Source organism: Sander lucioperca, chromosome 21 (genome assembly GCF_008315115.2).
Source record: "Sander lucioperca isolate FBNREF2018 chromosome 21, SLUC_FBN_1.2, whole genome shotgun sequence".
Classification (NCBI taxonomy): domain Eukaryota; kingdom Metazoa; phylum Chordata; class Actinopteri; order Perciformes; family Percidae; genus Sander; species Sander lucioperca.
In genome coordinates this window covers 6,831,856-6,854,692 of record NC_050193.1, presented here as the reverse complement: position 1 = coordinate 6,854,692, position 22,837 = coordinate 6,831,856, and the positions used below count along the sequence as shown (strand labels likewise).

Sequence of the window (22,837 nt, the reverse complement as noted above, 5' to 3'; positions counted from 1 at the left end):
TTGATACGTGTGGTTTACCATTAATACTGGTTGATCACTTCACTCTCAAGTGTTCCTTTATTTATTTTACTATTTACGTAGACATGGTGTGTGCCAATTTTAAAAACTGAATGGGGACTGGTTGACTTTGTAAGAGACATTTTTCTTGGAGGGATTGCAGTTACACCTGTAGAAACAATGAAAATCTAAGTAGCCATTAGTATTGGACCTGTCGAAAGTGTAGCAGCCTGCATACAGCCTTACCTGGGGATGTGAGGACGGGATGCTGGTTGAGGAAGGGGTGGGTCTCAGGGGACACTTGCCCGGCAGAATGAGCGTTGAGGTGTGGAGCTGCGGGTGAGGAGGAGTTGCCTGTGTGGTGGGACAGATGCATAAGGGGCTGGCCGAAAGGTGGCAGGGACTCAAAGCTAGTCTCCAGTAACTGGGAAGACTCCAGAGCAGCTACAGGGGGAGCAATGAAGCCTGCAGGAGATGGCTGATGCTGCTGCTGCTTCATCTGACTGCTGGACTGAAGGCCTGCAATTTGGGAATGAAGCCCAGTCTGAGCAGGGCCACTCTGAATGTGTACATGCGGATGTGTCTTCTTCCCCTCCTTTACAGACTGGCCCTTCTTCTTATGATTCTGATGCTTTATTATTCCTGAAAATAAGTGGAAATAAAGATGTAACACTTAATTTAGCATTTGTGATTATGGGCATTTAAATTGTCAAATTTGCAGTAAATCACCTGTCCCCTCAGCTTCGCTGTCTGTGCTGGAGCCGCTGCTCTCTGAAGAGGATCCAGTCTTTTTGGAGGTAGCCATTGACTCCACAGGCTTCTCAACTGCAAAGCAACAACTATGTGTTCATGCACTTCAAATAAAGCATCAACTCAGTAATTTCACATGCCTAAACAAACTAGAAAATCACACACTCAGGTGTGCTGGGTTGCTGGTTTCCTAGAGTGACTTACCTGGAACCTTTTTCTTCTTGCGGAGGCAGGAAGACACATATCTCTCCAGCTCGCGCAGAGTGGAAGGCTTTAGCGTCTCAAAGTCAATCTCGATCTCATCAGGGTTTGAGTTTTTGAGCGAGGGCTCTCTGGACTGGATGATATGCACTACACGGCCGAGCTTGTCACCAGGAAGCTTGTTGATGTCCAGGCTTAGCTGCCTCTTCTCCTCATACGTCATAGGCTTGCACTTTTCCCCTGTAGCTGATGACCCAGCTGCCCCCAAATCTTCTTCCAGGCTAGGAACCGGCAGCAGGTTGAAGGGGTGATTGCTTTTCATCCCTTCCTTTTTACTAGAGGCAAAACACAAATGTTTAATTCATCAATAGGTACTACTGACTAGCCTTTATTTAGACATTCACTTTCTAGAAACACAGCTCAAAGGCTTTACAACTAAAGAAATAGATACATTTTAACAACTACAGGTGAAGACATAATAAATGGCTGAAGAAACATCTAATATCAAGGAGATTCTCTAAATGACTGCCTGACATGGAGAAAGTTTATACAATACTCACCTGGGTTTTTTCTTGGGTACGACCTCTTTGTTGTTATTGTTACTGGTCTTGGTCTTCTTAGAGACCTGCGGAACAGGTGTAGCATCCTGGATCTCATCTACAAGGCCCAACATGCCTCCTTTCTTCTTATGCTTTTCTTTTTTCTTCTCCTTCTTTTCTTTTTCCTTCTCTTTTCTCTTTGGTTTGCTGGCTTGTGGTTGGGACAAGGCAGCCAGCTGCTCGTGGACAGCCTTCAACTGTGTCAAGAAAAGAGACCAGTTCTCAACAAAAGATAACAAGGACTTGACAACAAATTTGCCACCACCTTGAATCTACTCTGGTCACTGACCTGTTCCTGGAGCTCTGCCAACCTCTGGGCTCTCTCCTCTTCCGAGTCATCTGTGGATGACTCAGACTCGGAGGATGAGTCACTGGAGCTGTCTGAAGACGAGGCGACATGGGCCAAAGGAGGCTGGGGCTTAACAGGGGCAGGATGGTGAAGTGTTGGAGCTGGGGCAGGAACCAGTGGCTTGCTCTCAGGTTCATCTGGCATCTTGGCAAAGCGCATCTCAAAGACATCCTATAAAATGAAAAGAAACAAACAAGCTAAGCAAAACAGGTGTGCATGTTTGTGGGAAGACACTCAAAACACCAACAAACAGCACAAATTAAGGCAGAATGTGATCGACTGGGCTTGTGCAAACATGGCCAAAAATAAGCCTCTGGTCAAGTAGTTCTGTGGTTCAACAAAATATTGTAAATTCATCAAATACCATGTTATATGCTTCACCTCCAGATAAATAGTAATAAACATGAACCCGTTTGTTCAGTTTGTAAGTCAATTGGGTTAGTACATTGACTGAGTGCTCAGGTAGCATCTTGGCAAAAGTATGTGTTCTACTGTGAACATATTTTAATTCCTTTCTTTAACATTTCAAGCAAATGTCCAAAACAGTGACATGCCTTAACTGTTGCTCACTTTTCTCTCAGTAAATACATTGCAAGATTATGTAGGGTAACTACAAAACATGGATTACAAACATTATGGTATTGACGGTTATATATAATTGAAGTCTATATTGATGAATGCCTGCCCTTTTTTACCTGAGCACCATTGTTTGCATGCTAGACTATATTTACCTGTAGCTTGCGTGCCATAGCTACCACCTCATGGTCTGGTGGATTATATTTGTAGCAGTTGGAAAACATTAATCGTACGTCAGCAGCAAACTCCTGTGGTTCTCGGTATTGTCTATTCTCCAGCTTGGCCTATTAAAACACATCAAGGACATTAATTACTTCTTGCCATGCCACAGATCCTCTCTATTCAATATCTTATGGTACCGTTGATAAACTATGCCGTCTTCAACACACCTTGATGGAGCTGAGGTCCATTGGATATTTGATGATATCGTGATAATCGTGTAGTCCCAGTGCAGCCACATCAACAGGTTTGTAGAATGGCCAGGCGTAAGCAGCATGCTTCTTGGACAGCATATCCCTAACCAGACTAGCGCAGTATCCCAGCTGATCCTGTGGTTTGGGGCTATGACCTCCACTTGGTCCACTCAGTCCCATCCCCATGCCTATGTGATGCTGGGAGTCAGGAGCATCCTTCTTTATCAGTTTTGTAGGCCGGGTACTCTCTCGCCTGGGTAGTGTCTTCCCAGATTTGGACTCTGCTGGTGAAGACTCACTCAGTTGGTCATTTGCTGTGGGCGTTGTAGTGTCAGCTTTCCTTTTCTGGCTCTTTCTTTGCTAGATAGAAGTGAATACAAAGAGAGCAGATAAATGGTGCGAAAGGGCAAGGAAATAAGTGATTAGAATGAGTTGCCCAAACTTAACCAAATCTGTTTACTGCTCCCAAGCATGCTCAACACGTTGCCCACCTGCCCAAGCTTATTTCCCTGTGTCAATCACACTCACTTTGGTCATGGTTATAGGGTTCTGCAGCATGGGGGCAGTGCTCTGGATGGATGCTGGGGGAAGGGAGGTCTGAGCAGGGGGAGGCACAGAAGTCATGATGGGAACTTGAGGAGCACAGTCTGATTGGCCCAGGGAGTAGGGCGCTCCGAGCTGCGGCGCATGGCTGGGTAATGTTGGGGCCACGTGGGACGGCAGGGCCTGCATCAAAGGCTGGGGAGGTAGTGAAGGCGGGCCCTGCACTGGTCCTCTGGTCTGCGGTGCTGCTGAGAGGTTTGACAGACCACGTGTTTGAGGAGTCAAGGACGAAGAATCAATGATGGGCCCTGGTTTCAAGTTCAGACCTTGATGAGAGAACAAGATACTCAAATAAATAGCCTGTCTCACAGAGGCCAGCTCCAAGAACATGTGCAAAAAAACACTGTAAAGCGGTAAATCACATACCTCCGTCTCTTCGGCCCCGGCCACGTCCTTTCCCTGTCATCACAACAATCTCAGTTTCTTCCTGAGGCATTTCTGTGACCCTTTGGAGGAAAACCTTCTCTAGAGCTTCAGCCATTAAGACTATGTCATCTCCAGGCTGCAGGAAGAGACAAACACTCTCAGCAAAAGTGGAAGCATATCACAATCTGTGGCACTTTTTGGTAACAATGGCTCCAGTGTACTATGTTACCTTGTTGTATATGTAGCAGTTGGTGAACATTGTGTTGAAGTCTTGGATACATTCTTGGGCATTCCAGTAGTAACTGTTCTCAAGCCTTTTCTTGATTGTTCCCATGTCCATAGGAGTTTTGATTATTGTGTAGTAGTCCTGAAAAGGTTGCATACAAGTACGTCAACAATGTAGAAATACACAGTTTTTTAACAATGTGACATTCTCTACCGGCACAATGAAGGTGCTGTGATTTGATTTTAAGTTAACTTTAGAAATAATGTTACAATTAAAAAATAAAACGTCTCTCTCATTGCAATTTTTTCAGCAATTAAGCAATACATTTGTTGTGTGTTGTCAATTTTATAATCAACTAAAGTTTTGGATAATTTTAGATTTCATCCATGATGCATACCATCTGACATCCCTAATTAAGATGTAAAATTAAGTTTGTAAGATGTTTAAGAGAAGATCATTTTTAAAGCATGTCAGTTTTCCACACTCTCTCCGGCATTCATTGTGTTCATCAATAAGCATAACATATTCTCTGGTCCGAAGCTAGGTCTATCGATGTGCACACACTGATATAAAAACAATCAACTCAGCAACGATAAAATAAAAAATACATTCACATTGTTTTTACATTGAACAACAATTAATGTTTTCATTTGATTTCTTCCAAAATGAGCCCTAATATCTAAAACAATGCTGTACACATACAGTAAAGGAGAGGGGTGACCTAGTTGCTTTGCACACAGTAATAAACATAAATCATCACAAATCAACCTGTAAGAAACGTATAAATGTACAGCTGCTGTGTGTAGACGCAAACAACCTGGCAATTATGGGATGCCTAATGTGTCCATGAACGTGGAGGTATGTGGCATCATACACACAGAGACAAAGGTAGCACTCACAGGCAGGTTAAGTTTGATCGCATCCACTGGTATATGAAAGGGCCAGGCAAACTGGTGCTTCCACAGGGCCTTCACCACCACCTTGAGCAGGTACTGCAGCTGATTGGTCTGGCGCTTTGGCCTGTTGGGATTGATGTACTCTGGGGGTGGGGGGTTGCCCATTTGCTGGGCCTGCCCCTGGCTGCTGCTGCTGCCCGACATCTGCGCTGCATCCAGGCCGTCCCCCATTCTAACAGGGTTGGGCGTGGGCTCGGGCCCCGGAGCAGGAGCTGGAGCTGCAGGGGCAGGGGCAGGGGCAGGGGTAGTGGTGTTGGCAGGACACCAGTTCAGTCTTGGCCCCGGCACAGACTCCACTGACAGAGCACCGCTGATCCCATTGCACTCCTCGCTGGACTCTCTGGAGAGAAAAAACAAAAAACAAAACATACTGTCATTAGCATATCTATAAACAGTCTTTAATACAATGTCCCTGTTTTTTGTCAGTAACAGTCATTAACAAAATTGTATTGGAATCATTAATCAGCGCAGAGTTAAGTAGACATCCAATATCTTGCTTATTGTAATTGCACTGCAAGAGGCACTAGCATACAATTCATTAACCACCGTTTTATTGTTCTACATTGAATTTAGTGTTTTCTTCTTCCATCTTCCAAACACGGTCCCAGCTATGTTTAATGGTATGATTTAACGTTTCCCATGTACATTTTACTCCAAGTTCAGTACACTGCTTTCAGTGGTAAAAAGGTCATGACAATGAAGGCTTTATTTTGCATCAATTAATAAACTGAAGGACACATGACATGGAAAAATAACTTATTTGTGATGGGCTGGCCTGGCTGTTAAAAGCTTATAAAAAGATACACTGCAAATAATTTTCTGGTCAACAGTTTAAACACTACTACAAATTAGTGAACAAAGTATATTAATCTGCAGTTCGTGCTATGTTATTAACTCCTACTGGTGTCGCAGAACTGACCATGCGTAAAACTGACAAGATCATTGATCTTTTCCATCATCGATTAATCAGCTGATAATTATCTATTTGTATGGTCTATAAAGTGTTAAATGGACAGCATTTATATAGCGCCTTCCTACCTTACCAGACAAAGCACTTTACAATTTTCTCTCATTCACACACTCACATTCATACACTGACGGTGGCAGAGCTGCCATGCAAGGTGCTGCCCATCGGGAGCAACCTGGGGTTCAGTGTCTTGCTCAAGGACACTTTGACATGCAGACCGGAGGACCTTTTGATTAAAGGACAATCTGCTCTACCTCCGCTCAGAAAATAGTGAGGTGCCCATCACACTTCAAATCATCAAATATCTTGTTTTGTCCAACCAGTCAAAACCCCATATATATTCAGCTTACAATCATTTTTAAACAGAAAATGTAGCCTACCAAATAGCCATATTTGAGAAGCTGGATACAGAGAATGTTTGACATTTTTGATTGAATATAAATGACCTATAAAATTAATCAAATACCAAAAAAGTTGCCAATTAATATTCTGTTGATCGAATAATCGATTGACTTATCATCGCAGCTCTGTACAACACTACAAAAGAGAAATTCCTCAAGTAAAGACCACATATGATTACATTCACTGTACATTTTCACTTTGTTTTAGCATACACTCTTGGATTATGTTATAGTGCCCCCAGCAATGAGCTGGCAGTATGGGAAACCGTGTGTGCTACCAGGTGCTCTAACAAGAAATTGGACTCAAAAGTAAAAGGGCAGACAACAGAAAACAGAATGTGTTTTATCAATTTCATTTCTACTTTGCTTAAAACTTAATACACACTGAATGTTCACAAAAGGTTACAACCACACGCATTTAATTATGACTTAATTTATATCGTCCTACTACTGATATTAATTAGTTTAAAACGTTAAAAGGCACTCAGAGGTTTAGGTGTGGCTCATGCATGTGTGTGTGCTTTAGTAAATCTTTGTCTTCCTACTCTGTCTCAGGACCTGGGAGTGTTTAGGGATGTGGGCGGAAAGGGGTGGAGGGTGAGGGGGAGTTAGCGTCATCTGGCAGCTGGGGGGGGGCATGTGTTCCACTACGCAGTGTTCAGTCCTACATAAAGTCCTCTTCCAGGCAGTCAGGGACATCACATTCAAGATACACACAAAAGGCTGTTAAGACAAAAACAAGGCCAAATAATAATCAACAAATATTTTACTAAAAATTGGGGGAGCTGGGGAACACACAATGTTCTAGGAAAAAGCACTGATCATAAGTTTGTGTATTCAGACCTCTATTAGAAATAGAGGCCCCCCCTACAACAGGGCCTTAAAGATAAACAGAAACCACATTATAGATCAGTGACTAATCACACTGTTCTTGAGTCACTTTCTGAGAAGAGGAAAGCAGTTTGCACACCACATGATCGCTGCCTTGGCCTCCCTGAGGCACACAAACACAGTGGAGAATCTGACTAACTGACCATTATGTTGAATGACAACACACAAAATAAAACAGTACCAGTTTAACACAGATGCTACTTTTAGGGCTGGAAGCAAAAAAAACTCAAACAAAAATAAGACCAAAATAAATGAGCACAGAACTCGTCTAGTCCCAAGGCACGAATGTGCAATACATCAAAACTTTAAAGCTGGGTAAGATTGCTGAAAAAATACTGTAATATTTCAAAGCTTTGCTAAATTGGCTTAACAAAGAGATTAAACAAATTTAGACTAATCAGCCTTAGTCTAACGACTTCCAGGGTCTAGGGCTGGATCTGAATATTCAAATATTTAAATATTCGTTCGATGGCTAGGTATTCCATTTTGGGATTTGAATATTCGTTTTGTTTTTTGCAAGCTAAAATTTACTGTGGTGTTTTGGCGGTATTAAGCCGTTAGCTGCTGGCTAATTTATGCAGCGCTATGTTATATTGCACTAGACAGCTTTAGCTACATTCATTTCAGCAGGAGATATTTCCACCAGCCTTCATTGTCAGGTCTATGACAATTGATCACTAGTTGTCAAAGATATTAAAACATTTACAAAGCAGGCAACTCAAAACGTCTATCCAACTTGCCATGCATACATGTCATTGGCAGGAACGTTTCTTTCTACAAGCACCAAGACAGAGCTGGGCTTAAAAAATCCAAATGTCCTTTAAAACTTTTTTAAGCCTCATTAAAAATCTTTTATACTTCCTTATAAGGGGTTTGTACTTATTCTGCAGTAGTAGTTTATGTATTTTGCGCTGCCTCATACTGACTCATACAACAGTAGCCTACCCAGCTTCAAAAATATTGTTCCGGTGACATTTCAAGTGTACAACGATTACCTGAAAGCTAATAAATAACGGAGAGATGACCTGGAGGCCAACAGAGCACAGACCGACTCAGCCCACGTTAACCACATCATTCGAGAAGGTAAATTCCCCACGGACAGCGTTAGCTCACCGGCTGGTAGCATGCAGCTAAAGACACAGGGTAACGTTAGCTCAGCGGTAGCCTGCAGTTGACTATTCCAGACACCATGGCCACTGCTTAAGTCTGAGATGAGGGAGAAACAGAAAATCCTCCTGCTTTCCTGAAGTCACCGTGTGGCAACATTTTGCCTTCCCCATGAGTGAGTTATTTAAACAAACAACGAAGCATGTGGGATCCGACAGGACTCCATGGTGCCTTCAGGTACACTCGCTAATGGTGGGGAATTTCTGCTCATTCACAGTTAGTGTGATGAATATGGTTCAATATTTTTTATGAGATTGATTTGTTTACCTGGCCCAAGAAAACAACAAACATCGGCATTGGTATTGACATCGGCCAAATAAAAATTCTACACATCGTATCAGCTGAGAAATATAGTTGAACATATTTTTTCCCTGATGGTCTAAATATGTCGCTAGTCGCTTTTTAGAAATAAAGTCGCTGAAAAGTCGTTCTATTCTATCCAGTGAGAAAGTCGTCAAGACGGCAACACTGTTTGTGTGGCTCTGACAATAATCGGTTACTGTCTGTGTCGCTGTGCGTCCAACGAAACCATTGTGCGGCATATGCCTGTAAATGTGACCAGCACAGAATGAGCTATATCTGAGACTGATCGGCTGGTAACTGGTCATGGCCAATCAAGCTGAAAATCGGCGATTCCGATCACCAGCGATCGATCAGTGCATCTCTTAATTTTATGTCTCCATTGGGAGGTTGTAATCTTCTAGAATGCAAACCCCTTATCATTGCTACAGTTGTGTACAAAATCTGGAAAGATAGTGACTGAATGGTACAAGTTGGAGGGAAAATGTTGAGGGTTTTGTGCAACTGAATCAAAGTCTCATCATAAGACACACACAAATACAGCGACAAGCACACTCAGAGCGACCGTCATTGACATAACACAACTGCATCAACGAAGTGTAAACATACTTCTGGGAAAACAGAGACAGATGCAATAAATGAGAGCATAAACAGCTCCTCCTGTAGGATGCAGCCATTTGTAGTACAAATACTCCCAAATGACTCACTGGCTTTCCAATTAGTCAGACTTCCCTTCAGTCTATCTTGCGGTGCCGCTGATAGTAGTTTGTTTAACACTTTGTTTTTGTTTCCATCTTTCATGCACACAAAGTCTTTCTAAAAAACGGTGCAAGACAATCCCACATTGCCTGTCATGCAAAGGGAGACACGTTTTAGCTATCAGGTCACATACTTCAATCACCTTGCAACATGGTAACTTCATCAAGAGCATGTGTGACTACAATGATATATTCTTAATGTTGGCCTGCTAGCTTAACAAATACCAGTTTTGAAAGACACTCTTGAGAGAAACACCTTCCATTCTCTATTTGCTCTTCAGAAATCCTAATGATATGCAAAAGGTTTCCATTAATGTTTTCTAATAAGCCATATCGATTTCCGTCTCAATCCTAACAGAAATACTGAGTTATACCTAGGGTTGGGTATCGTTTGGTTTTTTTCCAATACCGGTGCTAAAGCGGTACTTTTAAAACGGTGCCTGAACCGATACTTTAAGAAAGTTAAAAAAAAAGAAGAAAAAAAAGAAGGGTACTAAACAACAGTCGGCGACATTTAAGAACAACTTGTTTATTACTACGGCCATATGGTCAAAATTAAATGATTTAATAGTAATGTAATAACTATAACTTATAATAAACAATAACTTATTTCACCAGTAAATTGCTGTTGAATGACAGAAACAACCACCAGATGGGAAAAGGGTATTTTACAGTAACTTTGAATGCACCACGAGGCTGTAGGTTACCAGTTTCAGTGAACGCACCGTCTGTGTTTTTCCGACGTCGGCATCTGCTGCGCTGCAGAGCAGACTGTTGCGTCCCGGTGTTGAAATACAGTCACACTTTACACTGTTTAACGTTAGCTGTCAGCATTTTAACCGTGTTTAATTCAGCTGCTAGCTAAAGGTAGGCTAACGTTACCTGCTGTTGAGTGTAGTGTAAAGTCAGGCACCGAAATTTTCGTTCTTATTTGGTCTCGTTACTACCGTTTAGGTCGGAACCGGTGCCCTATTGGCACCGCGTTTCGGTACCCAACCCTAGTTATACCTCACTGAAACAAAAAACAGGTGATGACAGATAGCGTTAGAGGCAACAGGCAGTTGACCTCTTACCATTGTTACATTTTTGTATGACGACACAACTGTACATTGCATCATTTTGCTGGTGATTTATAAATGCTGGAGTCAAACAACTGTTCACCAATACAGTAAGTATACAGCCTACTCTATTGTTTTCTGTCAAATGTAGCTGTTGCAGTTTTTCAAGGCATAGCCCTTGCATAGCTTCACAACTATAAGTGAATCATGTTGCAATGAATAGTCTACTGCAGGCATACATGTCATTTTGAACCTTTCACCCAAACAGTTCCAGGGAGGAAGAAGCCTAATCATTAGGAACAAACTCAAGAGCTAAAAGCTTCTTTGGTGCATTTGTTTGCATTTCGACTGCATTTTAAGAAAGATTAAGAATGATACTAAATGATTACAATACAGTGGTTTGGTTTGTGATGCATTTGTCTTTTGCACCTGACCAGCCAGAAACCGAACAAACATGAACTAGGTTGAAGTAATGGTTGTTTTTGTTTTAACAGATGTTTAAAATAATATTGGGAAAGGGAACCTGTTGAGCCTGGGACTCATGAAAATTTCACTTTATGAGGTTTTTTAACATTAATGTGAGTTCCACCAGCCTGCCTATGGTCCCCCAGTGGCTAGAAATGGCGATAGATGTAAACCAAGCTCTGGGTATCCTGCTCTTCCTTTGAGAAAATGAAAGCTCAGATGGGCCGATCTGGAATCTGCTCCTTATGACATCATAAGGAGCAAGGTTACCTCCCCTTTCTCTGCTTTGCCCGCCCAGAGAATTTGGCCCACCCATGAGAAAGAGAGAGACATCATGGCTTTCAAACGAGCAAAGCATGGCAGTTGGTCAAGGCCACACCCCCACCCTCCACCTTGCCCCCCCCCCAGCCTCAGCTGCAAAATCTGCTCTACTTCCGTACATCAGTGACGTCACTAGGGCTGTGAATCTTTTGGTATCTCATTCAATTCCAATTCTTGGGGTCACGATTTGATTCAAATTTTCCCGATTCAAAACCGATCTCGATTCAGTACAGTATGGGGCTGCTAATCTCAGCTAATCAGGATCTACAGTAATTAAAGTTATTTATTGTCAGATGCACAACAATTACAGAAGCACTCATTGTCACTGAATATCTTGGGTCTTATGCTCCCTCCAACAATGCTAATTCAAGTTGTGTAAACAGAAAATCAAAAGTTAAAAAAATAACTAAATGAAAATCTAAGACATTAAATACTGTACATGTTCAAATATAGGGATAAACAAAATAATAATACAACTCTACTCTAGTCCACTGTGCGTTAATAAAGGTGGATTCGCAAATTATGGCATGAAAGCAGAGTATAGTGTAAGATTATGGATTTTTCATATCTGAAACAATTTTATCAACTGACTGCAATAATGTATACACGCAAAGGCAAATCTAAGACAAAAGGTAACATTTATTCATGTTAAACTTACATTGACTAGGTAAAAAAGTTATTTGATCTGCACCTGTGTATTCAAACTCAAAATGAGCACGCTCGTGTGGCCAGGTTGGTTCAGTGGGTAGAGCAGGCGCACAGATACTGAGAGGCTTATGCCTCGACGCAGAGGTCCAGGGTTTGAGTCCGACCTGTGACGATTTCCTGCATGTCTTCCCCCTCTCTCTCCCCTTTTTCACCTAGCTGTCCTATCGAGTAAAGGCGGAAAAGCCCAAAAACTAATCTTTAAAAAAATGAAAATAAAAAAATGAGTACGCTCAAAGTAACATGCAGTGTGCCTATGGCCAGGCGAAGCAGCCTGTATGTTTTTTTTCTTCTCCTAGAAGCGGTCTCTACTCTCTTCTCTCTACCTCTCTCACCCAAGTGAGGGAGCAGTTCCGCTAACATTGATGTAAATATGCAACTAAATTAGAGAATGAACAGGCATTTTAGTGATATCAAATTCTGAGTCCTGTTTGTCTGAGACAAAGACAAGACAGAGTAAAAATGAGTACTACAACACTGACGGGAGCTATCAAGCCGGCTCAGCCGACAGGAGTGGTCGCAGGCCGGGTTGAGATTGTAAACAAAGACTGGGAAAGGTGGAGAGCTAAGGGCAAGGCTAAAGCTAACTCCTTATCGGCCTTTTACTACGCAGCATTTTCTTCGCCAATGTACTGCGTATCACCACTTATAATTCCATCAGCGAGAGGATGCCTTTCTGCGTGGAGTTTGCATGTTCTCCCCATGTCTGCGTGGGTTTCCTCCGGATGCTCCGGTTTCCCCCGCCATCAAAAACATGTAGATTAGGTTCTCCAGTTAGTACCCTTGATCAAGGCACTGGCTCCGATCTGCAGTTGGTCCCCGGGCGCTGTAAATGGCTGCCCACTGCTCCCTTGGGATGGGTTAGGAAGTAAGGGTGTGCAAAAAAATCGATTCAAATTCGAATCGAGATTCAAGCTCTACAGATTCAAAATCGATTCATAGAATTCGCCTGGGCACTCGTCATAATCAGAAGAAGAACGAGTGCAGCGGAGGCAGTTTAGTCGGTGCAAACAATGGCAAGCCTCACAGAAAGAATTATTCAACCCGCTCCATCCTCATTGAAGGCGAGAGTTTGGACACATTTCGGCTTTTATAACCTCGAGGAGAACACAGAACTTGATAGGAATCATGCTATATGCAGGCTTTGCAAAGCGAAAGTTAAGTATTTTGGAAACACCACAAACTTGAGAACTCACATGGTACGGCATCACCCGGAGATTAACATTAAAGACGTGGACGAACAACAACCTAAAGTACCGTGCCTAGGCCTGTCACAATAACAAATTTTGCTGGACGATAAATTGTCCCAAATATTATTGCAATAAACGATAATATTGTCGTTCTGAGACCATTTTCATCTAATAAAATCATAATGGCATAATAATGCAGGTACACCTTTCCAAAGATCAATACACTTTTATTTCTAAAGAATATTTAACACTGGAACTGGAAGACATTTTAATTATCCACAATAAATGAACAAAACAACCAAAAACAATAAATAAAATGGAAATGTTTCCGACCGCGATAATTTCTATTTCAAAATTATCGGCTCATTTTTATTTATCATGCGATTAATTGATTTACTGTATATTGTGACAGGCCTAACCGTGCCAGTCAACCAACGCACTCTTTCAATCCTCTAAACTTCCACCGTCAGAGAGTGTTCTCAACTGCCGGAGACATCGTTAACTGCACAGCGCAGCATGCTCACTCCAAAACACGTAGACCAGCTTCTGTTTCTGCAAAAGAATGTACAGATTCCAGCCAGTTGTGGACTATGAACTGGCCACACACACACGCACGCACGCAATTTTAGGAAGTTCAATGTGCCCAGTCGAGTTCACATTTCAACAGTCAACCTGGTAGCTGAAGTACTCCTTAAACCATATTCAGCAGTATTTTTTGTTTGATCTGAGTACAGCACTTTATAGCTAAATGTAAAAGCTCTTTTTATTTAACAGTTTTATACTTGAATTAAATGTATTTGAAAGCTGGCCAAAGCTTTGCACTTTTGCAATTTTTAGTTGCAAAAGTTTTTGTATGAAGACATATAAAGTAATATCAAACTACATTGAATTTGTTGCGTTTCTTTTCTTTTAAATTGTAGTTCTACCGCAATCACATGGGAAAAGTAACTACATTTACATACTGTGAATCGTTTTTTGAATCAAGAATCGTTTTTGAATCGAAAATCGATACTGATCTAATCGTGAGCCTAAAAATCAGAATCGAATCGTGACATTTTCTGAATCGTACACCCCAGAATCGGAGCTGCCGAGGGGGAAAACACCAAGTGGTGGTGCCTTCTAGGGCTGTCCTCGACTAAAGAAATTCTTAGTCGACTAACACTTATATGATTTTGTCGATTAATCGATTAGTTGATGTAATCGACAGAGCTGTGCTCTTTGAGAGGTGATTAAGACTAGAAAAGCACAATATAAATGTAGTTAATTAACCATCAGTAAAACTGAGTTTCTCCACAATTAATCCTGCAAAAGCACCACTTTAAATCTTGTGTTTACCAAAAATGTGCTCATAAGTTTCTTGGAAATGAGTAATTAAGCATGAATAAGCATAAAAAATGACTCATCAACTAAAGAAATCTTAGTCGACTAAGACCAAAACGACCAATTAGTCGACTAATCGACTAAGAGGTGGCAGCCCTAGTGCCTTCAGGAACCGAATTATTCTGCTGCAATGAATGTCAGTGTGGACAGTTTTTGCTGGATACTGTCGCCGACAATGACAGCTCTCACAGGGCTGTATGTGAGTTACTGCATGTTTACTTGGACAGAGGTGTGCTGGAGACCTTCTTTGTAAACATGATAATGATTTTTGTTTTCATTTTAATCTTCAGTAATATTTGATGTCAATCTCAATAGTGACATCCTATTCAACCAGTCTATATGATAAATTAGTATAAACCACTCAAATGACGTGCTGTCCTGGTTTAAGAGCAATGTTGGCATGCAAGACTAATCAAGTCTGCAAAAGCCCCCAACAGAGGTCAGTTAAGAGGTCCACTTCCAGTTGCTGTATGTCCTACATTGCTCTCAGCTCTGGCATAACAGTTGACCTTTGACCTGGACATACATCACTGCAGACTGCTGTGGAATGTTTTCTGGGGAGGAAGTCGTAACTGGTTACTGGGGTGGGGGATTCACATCTCACACCAGGAAATCTGGTCCTGTGTGCAGGAGGAAAACATAATAGCAAGATGTGCATTCCCTATGAAAGTAAAATATTAATCATTCATGTATGGGGCGGGGGAGCGATTTTAGGCAAAAATGTAGGCCTAAAAAATTTTGAAAATTGCAAGGAATAAATAATTAATGGGACCACATTGACAAGGCCAAGAACACCACTCTCTGCCTATGCACCAGCCTTTTCACTCACTCATAAAACCAGCTTTAACTGTTCTCTAGGGAGCAGCTCCGCTCTAATGCCACTCTGCCATTAAGGTCCTGACACACCAAGCCGACGGCCGGAGACTAGTGACGACGACGGCCAACTGCGGCGTCGCCTCTAATCGCCTTTGTCTTGGACAAAAATTAGCACTGGAACACATCGCAGAGACTACAGCCGACGGCCAAGTACCACGTACATTCTGCGCCTACGTGAGAGGAAATAACTCTTCATACCAGCAGGCGGCGGTAATCTATTCGTCATTCAACAAGGGAAACCGGATTACGTTGCTATGATAACCCACAACAAACAGCGTTTGCTCGATCAGCGGCAGAACCGAACAGAGCCTACAGTCCCTCTGCTTCGGGAACACAGCGGACACTGGGAGATGGCTAACCGGACTGTCCCTCTCCCCGTCTGTCAGTTCTTCTCTCTGTGAGTAGTCTCCCTACAGTGGGAGCTACTGGCTCGTTAGCTTGCTAATTTCACCCACCCAACATGCCTTCATCATACTGGTTACAGAAAATTAGCCAAACAAAATTGTCACTTATCTGGCAATAGCAATGTGCTTTCCTTCGATTTGACAAGCGCATGTGAATTAAACATTAAGTTCTTACATTTTACTAATTTAGAGGCTGGCTGGTAAGCTAGCTTGCTTGCTAGGGGGCTTATTGTTTAGCGGTGCAGAGAGAGAGAGAGAGAGAGAGAGAGAGAGAGAGAGAGAGAGAGAGAGAGAGAGAGAGAGAGAGAGAGAGAGAGAGAGATCTATTACGGGTATTTTTTTTTTTACAAAATATCACGGTATTGGATATTAACGTCAGTTTAATATAATAATATAATATATATAATGTAATATGTAGGTATGTAGAGATCTTTTAAAAGACATGTTATTATAATTGGAATAAATATGCCTACACATGTAGTTATGTATATCTCGTTGTACGTTTGCCATCTTGTGGACATAATGTGCAAAAATAGATATTTCAATCGTTTAAACGTGTTTTTTTTAGAAGAAACATTCAAACATCATTTTTGACCAGTTTTGACACTCTTATGTGTATTGGATTGATCAGATGAGATGAAAAATGAAAGGAGCCTTGTGTGTGCCTGTCACAGTCCCCGGTTTGTCTTCCTCACCTCGCCAATCAGATAAATTGGCTGTTCAGCTGACGGCTGACGACGCCGGCCTGAAAAAAGGCAGACGCTTGGCAACGGTGCGGGACACACCGCACAAACTAGGCTGACAGTCGGTCTTGGTGTGTCAGGGCCTTTACACACCAATGTATTGATTCCATTGATGCTTTTATTCATTGGCCTCTCTGCACTCATGTCTTAAAGTCTATTTTTTCCCCTCTAGATTGGTTAGTAGATGAGGAATGTGAGGGTAGTATTTGTTTTATGAACTCAGCGGAGTTCTGAGTTTATTAAGTTCCAATAAGTAGAGTGATTCAAGAATAGGTCTGAATGTAAAAATGATGGACACTTTCTTCTGAAGTACACCAATGAGGTAAATACAGGAAAAGGTCATTATCTGCTGAAAAACTGAACTGGCTCGTGTGAGTATGCTTAGCCTGAGACAGTGAATTGACAAAAATTTTAACTTGATAAAAGCAGTGTTACACTCAAAGGATAATATATTAATATCGTATGGGTTTTGTAATGGCCTTTACATTTAATTTATGTTTAACAAAATGTTTTTGTTGGTCTATGTAGTACTGAAAGATTACTGTCATGAAGTAGGTAACGTTAGTTGTATAACAGGCTAAAAGGGCTTTTGAAGCAGTTATTTTTCATGTGAAAGAAGTAGGCCTGCAGCGACGCGTCGATGACGTCGACGCATCGACGTCAAAATTACGTCGACGTCGTATTTTTGCGTCGACGCTTCGCCACACACATATGTGGGAGACCAAAACATTGCAGGAAACAGCAACCTCCTCACAGAATTCCCAATAAAGCCCTGCAAAAAGCCCCATGAAAAGAAGAAGTCCTAAAAAAACAGCTCGCCCTTAATCATCGAGGGTATGGGAATACTTAAAATATAGTCCCAAGTACTAACGTTAGCTAAATTAATTTCATGTTTGTGTAGTGTGTTGTGTAGCCTGCGCACTTAGGTGGTGCTAGCTAACTATCTTAGCTCTCCGTGCAGTTTGTTCGTGCTAGGTTAGTAGCTAACGTTAACGTTAGCTAGCTACTGGCGCCTAGGCAGCTGTGTTTAGCTAACGTTAGTTATCATCTAATGTTGGCTTGAATGGTAGCTAGCTTACAGCTGCAGAACACAGCTATCTATAGTAGCTAACGTTAGCTAACGTGAACGTTAGCTACTAACCTAGCACAAACAAACTGCACAGAGAGCTAAGATGCGTTGGTTAGCCTAGCACCACCAAAGTGCACAGCTGCATTAGCATGTAAACCTACAGAATAGCAGTTAAGAGAGTCAGTTTGATTATGCATCAGGTTTTATGTTGGGACTGTTATGTTGTGTTAAACAATCCAAGGAATGTCTGTACTGTGCACTGCACAGTGTTTTTCTTTTTTGCACTACAACTTGATTTTTTTGAACAAGAGAGTTATGTTGGTACTGTAAAAGAGTAAACAGGCTGGCCTTTCATTTTGTATAACAGTAAAATAATTATTTTATTTTGTGTAAAGCAGAAGATTTTTTGCTGTGCAAAATTGTTTAATAAAATATATTATTAAGAATCTTTTGGTATTTATTTGAGATACATTATGGTTTTTATTAATCGAGCAACAGAAAAATAATCGTTATATTAATCGTCCAATTAGTCGTTAGATTAGTCGACTAATCGATAAAATAATCGCCCGATTAATCGTTTAATAAATAATCGTTTACCCCCAGCTCTAGAAAGAAGGATATGTTAAAGGTTGCTTTTTAAATTTGTATGATAGAATTTGTGCTCATTGACAGATAGTGTAATGAAAGGATAATCACTTTGAAACAGTTCAATTAACCTATTTTTTATAATGAAGATTTCTTCGTTTCTCTGTCACAAAAGGAAAAAAAACTAAACATCGGTATCAGTATTGGCCAAATTGTTATTTTAAACATTGGCCCAGAATTTCACAATCAGTGCATAACTAATTCAAATATTTAATTTACTTGTGCTGCTAAAGTAACAGTTTCAATAAAGCTTTAATGAAGGCAATGCATGCATATATTTGATAGGCTTTTAATTATTATTATTCATCATTTATGTGTCTGAATCAATTATGCATCTACTGACATCTACTATTAGCCTTCCAACTATCGGAAATGCTTCCGATACTGCCTAAAATGCTGGCAACGGTATCAGCAAGTATGGAGTCTATGCACGATCCGATACCACGTAATTTAGCACTGAAACATATATACTTTTAAGTAGTTTATGTTCTTTTACCGATTTGACTGCCTGTCAAACTAGATACAAAAAGAAAGTTCTATGGCATTCATTCTCTGTATGCATTTGTTCATGTTTTACAATAGAGGTGTGAATCTTCAATGATCTCCTGATTCAATTACAATTATCATGCCAGCGATTCGATATCTCGATGCATCAAATACATTTTTCTGTTAAAGCCATATAGGATATTTAATTCGTAGCTTTTCGAGCTTCAAAAACAAAACATTCTGCAGTGCTCTAATACTAAATAAATTGGATATATAAAACTACAGCAATGAGCACATGGCACTTCCTGAATGTGCAAAACATAACAGAATATGTAAACAGAAAGGTTATTAGGCATACATTAAATTGTAAACAGCAATAATCGATTATGGCTCGGCCGATTATCGATGCAGCATTGTCCATGTCCACGATTCGATGCATCGAATATTTGATTAATTTCAACACCTCTATTTTACAAAGGGTTTAACCTGAGCCAGGCCATACAACAATGATAGCAATCATATCATATCCATACAGGGTTAGTAGTATACAGCGGTTGTATGTATCACATAATTCAATCTAAAAAAATCCTCAGACGCACAAAAAAGTGTTATGGAAAACACCCTGCACAACTGTACATAGTACAGTATTAAGGTGATGTACATACTAGAGGTGGGAATCACCAGAGCCCCCGCTCCCCCAAATTATGTACCGAAAGGAATACTTTGTCAACTCATCACCCCTGCTGACTTCACCTGAAAGAAAAACTCAACTGCAACATCTAGTGTAGTCTACTGAAAAAGCAATCAATTTTTTTATTCTAGTACCAAAAAGTTAAATTCTCATGTGCAGTTTATATAATTAATGATCAATACTTTCCATACGTGTCTCGATACAGTATTGCCAAGGAAAGTATTGCGATACTATGCTGTATCGTCCCCCCTCCCCAGTCCTAGTACATACAGCACAATAATAAGCTCCCAATTTCTCAAAATTGTACAGTGTGGGGCAGAGTACTGCCAAATGAATTATACACCAATAATATTCCAAGGAACATTATTTAACAGGGTTAACTATTCTATCTTTGTTGACCTTGTGTCTGTTGCTACCTTTTTTGAGTACCTCTGAAACTTGGCTTAAAGAAAAACGAATGTTGCCAAGGTTTCTATGGTAACACTTCACTTCTTGGCAAGTCTACTGTTTTTTTGTTTATCGTTGATGGTTCCAAATCCTACTTTTGGATGCTTACCAACCACCCATGCCCTGTGCAACTTTAGTGTGTTTATAGACTAACGCCAGTTCAACACAGAAAAACCTGGACAATTTTTATATTTTTTTATGGGCATTTAAACAAGAAATTACCACATCTAACAAGAATTATTGTTTCCAATTATTTATCACAAGGTCGCAAACTTAAATAAGTTCCCCTCGTATTGATTACAACCATTTACTGTATGATTCAGTGCATGAGCACAAGTGACTCAAATAGACTAACCATGAGTCAGGCACATCATAAACAGGAAAAGACAAGAATCATACCAGCTTTCAGGTTAAACTTCCAGCTGGTTAAGATGAGCAAGCCAAACCCTACCGGGAATCGGGAGACATTTCTACAACTGCTACACACACAACCCCCTTCTTCCTCTGTAGACCCCCCCACCCCCTCCTTCCCCCACACCCCCCTCTCTCACCAGGAGGTAGGTTCACGGCTTCTGGCTAAAATTTGGAACAAAACAAAACTATTCTGAACTCAATAAATCTAAACTGAATTGTTGTGCTGTGCCATGTGAAACTAGAGACAGTGCTAACCACATGATAGTCTCAAGAACCATTACTCAAGGCTGTCTTTAATCTAACCTCTATTTTTAACTTACATTAGACATTAATTTAATGTCTTTCAATTGATAATATTTTGTATATGTATGATCTGTAAAGACTTCAGTGACTCTGTTAAATGAAGTTTGTAGGGGTGTCTACCTCACCAAATAACATTACCTTTTCACAGAGACTGAATGTGCAATTTTTTCCAGAAGGGCATCCAGTTTTTGAAAATCCAGCAAATCGTTTGACTTGGCATGCATCTTGTAATCCATTTATGAACTCCACTAAACTGAAAGAGAAACCAAAAACGGACAAGAAGGACTACACAGAAGTTTGTTTTTTCGTTTCTCTTATCCAAAACACAGGAGGTATTATTCTTCAGGCTCCAGTATGTATCCCAAAATCCCACAAAACACGGTGATTAATCCTTAGTGTAGTCCAAGCGTTGTTTGAGGGTGGCTGTTCCACAAAAAAGGCCCCAGCCTGGAAACAGTGGGTCCAGGCGGGGAGGAAAGGCTGTTGAAGCCTACAGCCGGCAGGCTGTGTTAGCTGTGTGAACCGGTCCTCTCTCTACCCCATCCCCCTCTCAATAGTACAACGGCCCAGTTGCCACAGGCTCTTCGCTCCATTGTGTGTCCTCTCCAGGGCCTCCCCAACTTAAATGGACACAAGCCGAAACCAAGAAGTAGAGGGGAAGGCGAGAGAGGGCTCCGATAAGATCCAGGAGGAGCACTTTATTCCTCTAGCTCGCTCTCTCACCCTCTCCAGTACACGCAGACCAGCATGCAGTTACTCAACAGTAAAAATGGCTCTGCTGCTTCCTCATTCAGCAGAGCCTCAGCCCACACACCCTCCCTCCCTCCCTCTCTCCTATGCGCTTGCTCATTCCTCCCCTCCCTCCCCATCAATAGCTTGAGGTCCTTCCTCTCCTTTCTCACACTCTTACACCTTTAACACCCCACCCCCTTCCTGTCTATTCCTCTGTCCATTTCATCTTGCCCCACCCCCACTCACTCTCTTGATCTTGTATATGCCTCCCCCACCAATTTAAGGGCTCCCTCATATCCAGCCTCTCCGCATATACATACTCCCGTTCATATTTTGGCTGGACTACTCCAATGCAAAAGAGTATATGTTTTTTGGGGGGAAACTGTTGAGGAGAAAACACCTGATATTGGGCCACATCAATAATACAAACTCTGCAGTCCCAGAAACACCACATTTAATTCAAGCAGAGACCTTGACCAAGGTTACCAAAACAAGGTCAAAACTTTTGGGAAATCTGTCATTATTGCAGCACTGCTATCAAACAAATTCATACACAAATGTGCCCAGTTTAGAAAAAAAAATGACAGAAGTGTGTTTCACGTGGCCACTTGGAACCTAAAGCAAGCAATTTTGTACCTCATAACCACAAAACCATATAGAAGTGCTATAAATTAAGATAGTATGTTAGTATGTGCACTATGCTACCAACAACTTGCATGACAGCAGAGGCTGCACACGTACAGCTCAAGACTCCAATTAAACTCCTGTGAATAATCTGAATTCAGGACATAACATAGGGCAGCATAAAGGCTGTTTTATGCTTCTGCGGAGGCTCCACGCAGAGCTTTCGCCGTAGCCTACGTAAGTGGCCTGATGTTTGTTGTGCGCTGGTGTGTGCATCGAGCCGGCATGTGTGTGTGTGTGGTAGGGCTGGGCGATATGAAGAAAATCAAATATCATGATATTTTTGACCAAAGACCTCGATATCGATACCGCAACGATATTGTAGTGTTGTCTAATGGTGCTTTCGCAAAATATTTACACAATGAGATTTTTTTATAAATAATTACCAGTAATGTGGATATAATGACTAAGTGGGTAAGGCAAACAATAGAACAGATACAACAGTCTGGTAAGTTCAGAAAATGACATAATTGCAATTACAATACTGTAATGCAGACTTTAAAACCTGGAAAAGACGACACTTATGCCATATTACGATATCCAAAATCTAAGACGATATCTAGTCTCATATCACGATATCGATATAATATTGATATATTGCCCAGCTCTAGTGTGTGGGGAGTGTGTAGTAGAGCGAGGGAGAAGTGAGAGTGACGGCGATTAGCTTCGGAGCGAGTACCGACTCTAGAATCATAGTGAAAGAA

The 22,837-nt window shown here is 41.2% G+C and overlaps 1 protein-coding gene across 4 annotated transcripts in view; it reads right to left on the bottom strand.

Annotated features, from left to right (window-relative positions):
- The window catches only part of brd4 (bromodomain containing 4), a 41,030-nt gene that overhangs the window by 7,102 nt on the left and 11,091 nt on the right, over window positions 1-22,837 (bottom strand). For 3 of the 4 annotated variants that reach the window (XM_035997090.1, XM_031312488.2, XM_035997089.1), the window contains 11 exons: window positions 4,980-5,376; window positions 4,084-4,221; window positions 3,855-3,990; window positions 3,414-3,754; window positions 2,862-3,245; window positions 2,628-2,756; window positions 1,837-2,067; window positions 1,509-1,744; window positions 952-1,283; window positions 727-822; window positions 244-639 (listed from right to left, as the gene is read on the bottom strand). In XM_035997090.1, the coding sequence (XP_035852983.1) occupies window positions 244-639; window positions 727-822; window positions 952-1,283; window positions 1,509-1,744; window positions 1,837-2,067; window positions 2,628-2,756; window positions 2,862-3,245; window positions 3,414-3,754; window positions 3,855-3,990; window positions 4,084-4,221; window positions 4,980-5,207 (2,647 nt within the window). In that variant the 5' untranslated portion in view covers window positions 5,208-5,376. Of the gene's footprint in view, window positions 1-243; window positions 640-726; window positions 823-951; window positions 1,284-1,508; window positions 1,745-1,836; window positions 2,068-2,627; window positions 2,757-2,861; window positions 3,246-3,413; window positions 3,755-3,854; window positions 3,991-4,083; window positions 4,222-4,979; window positions 5,377-20,855; window positions 21,488-22,837 lie in introns of those variants that run through there. The other variant, XM_035997088.1, reaches the window with a different exon arrangement.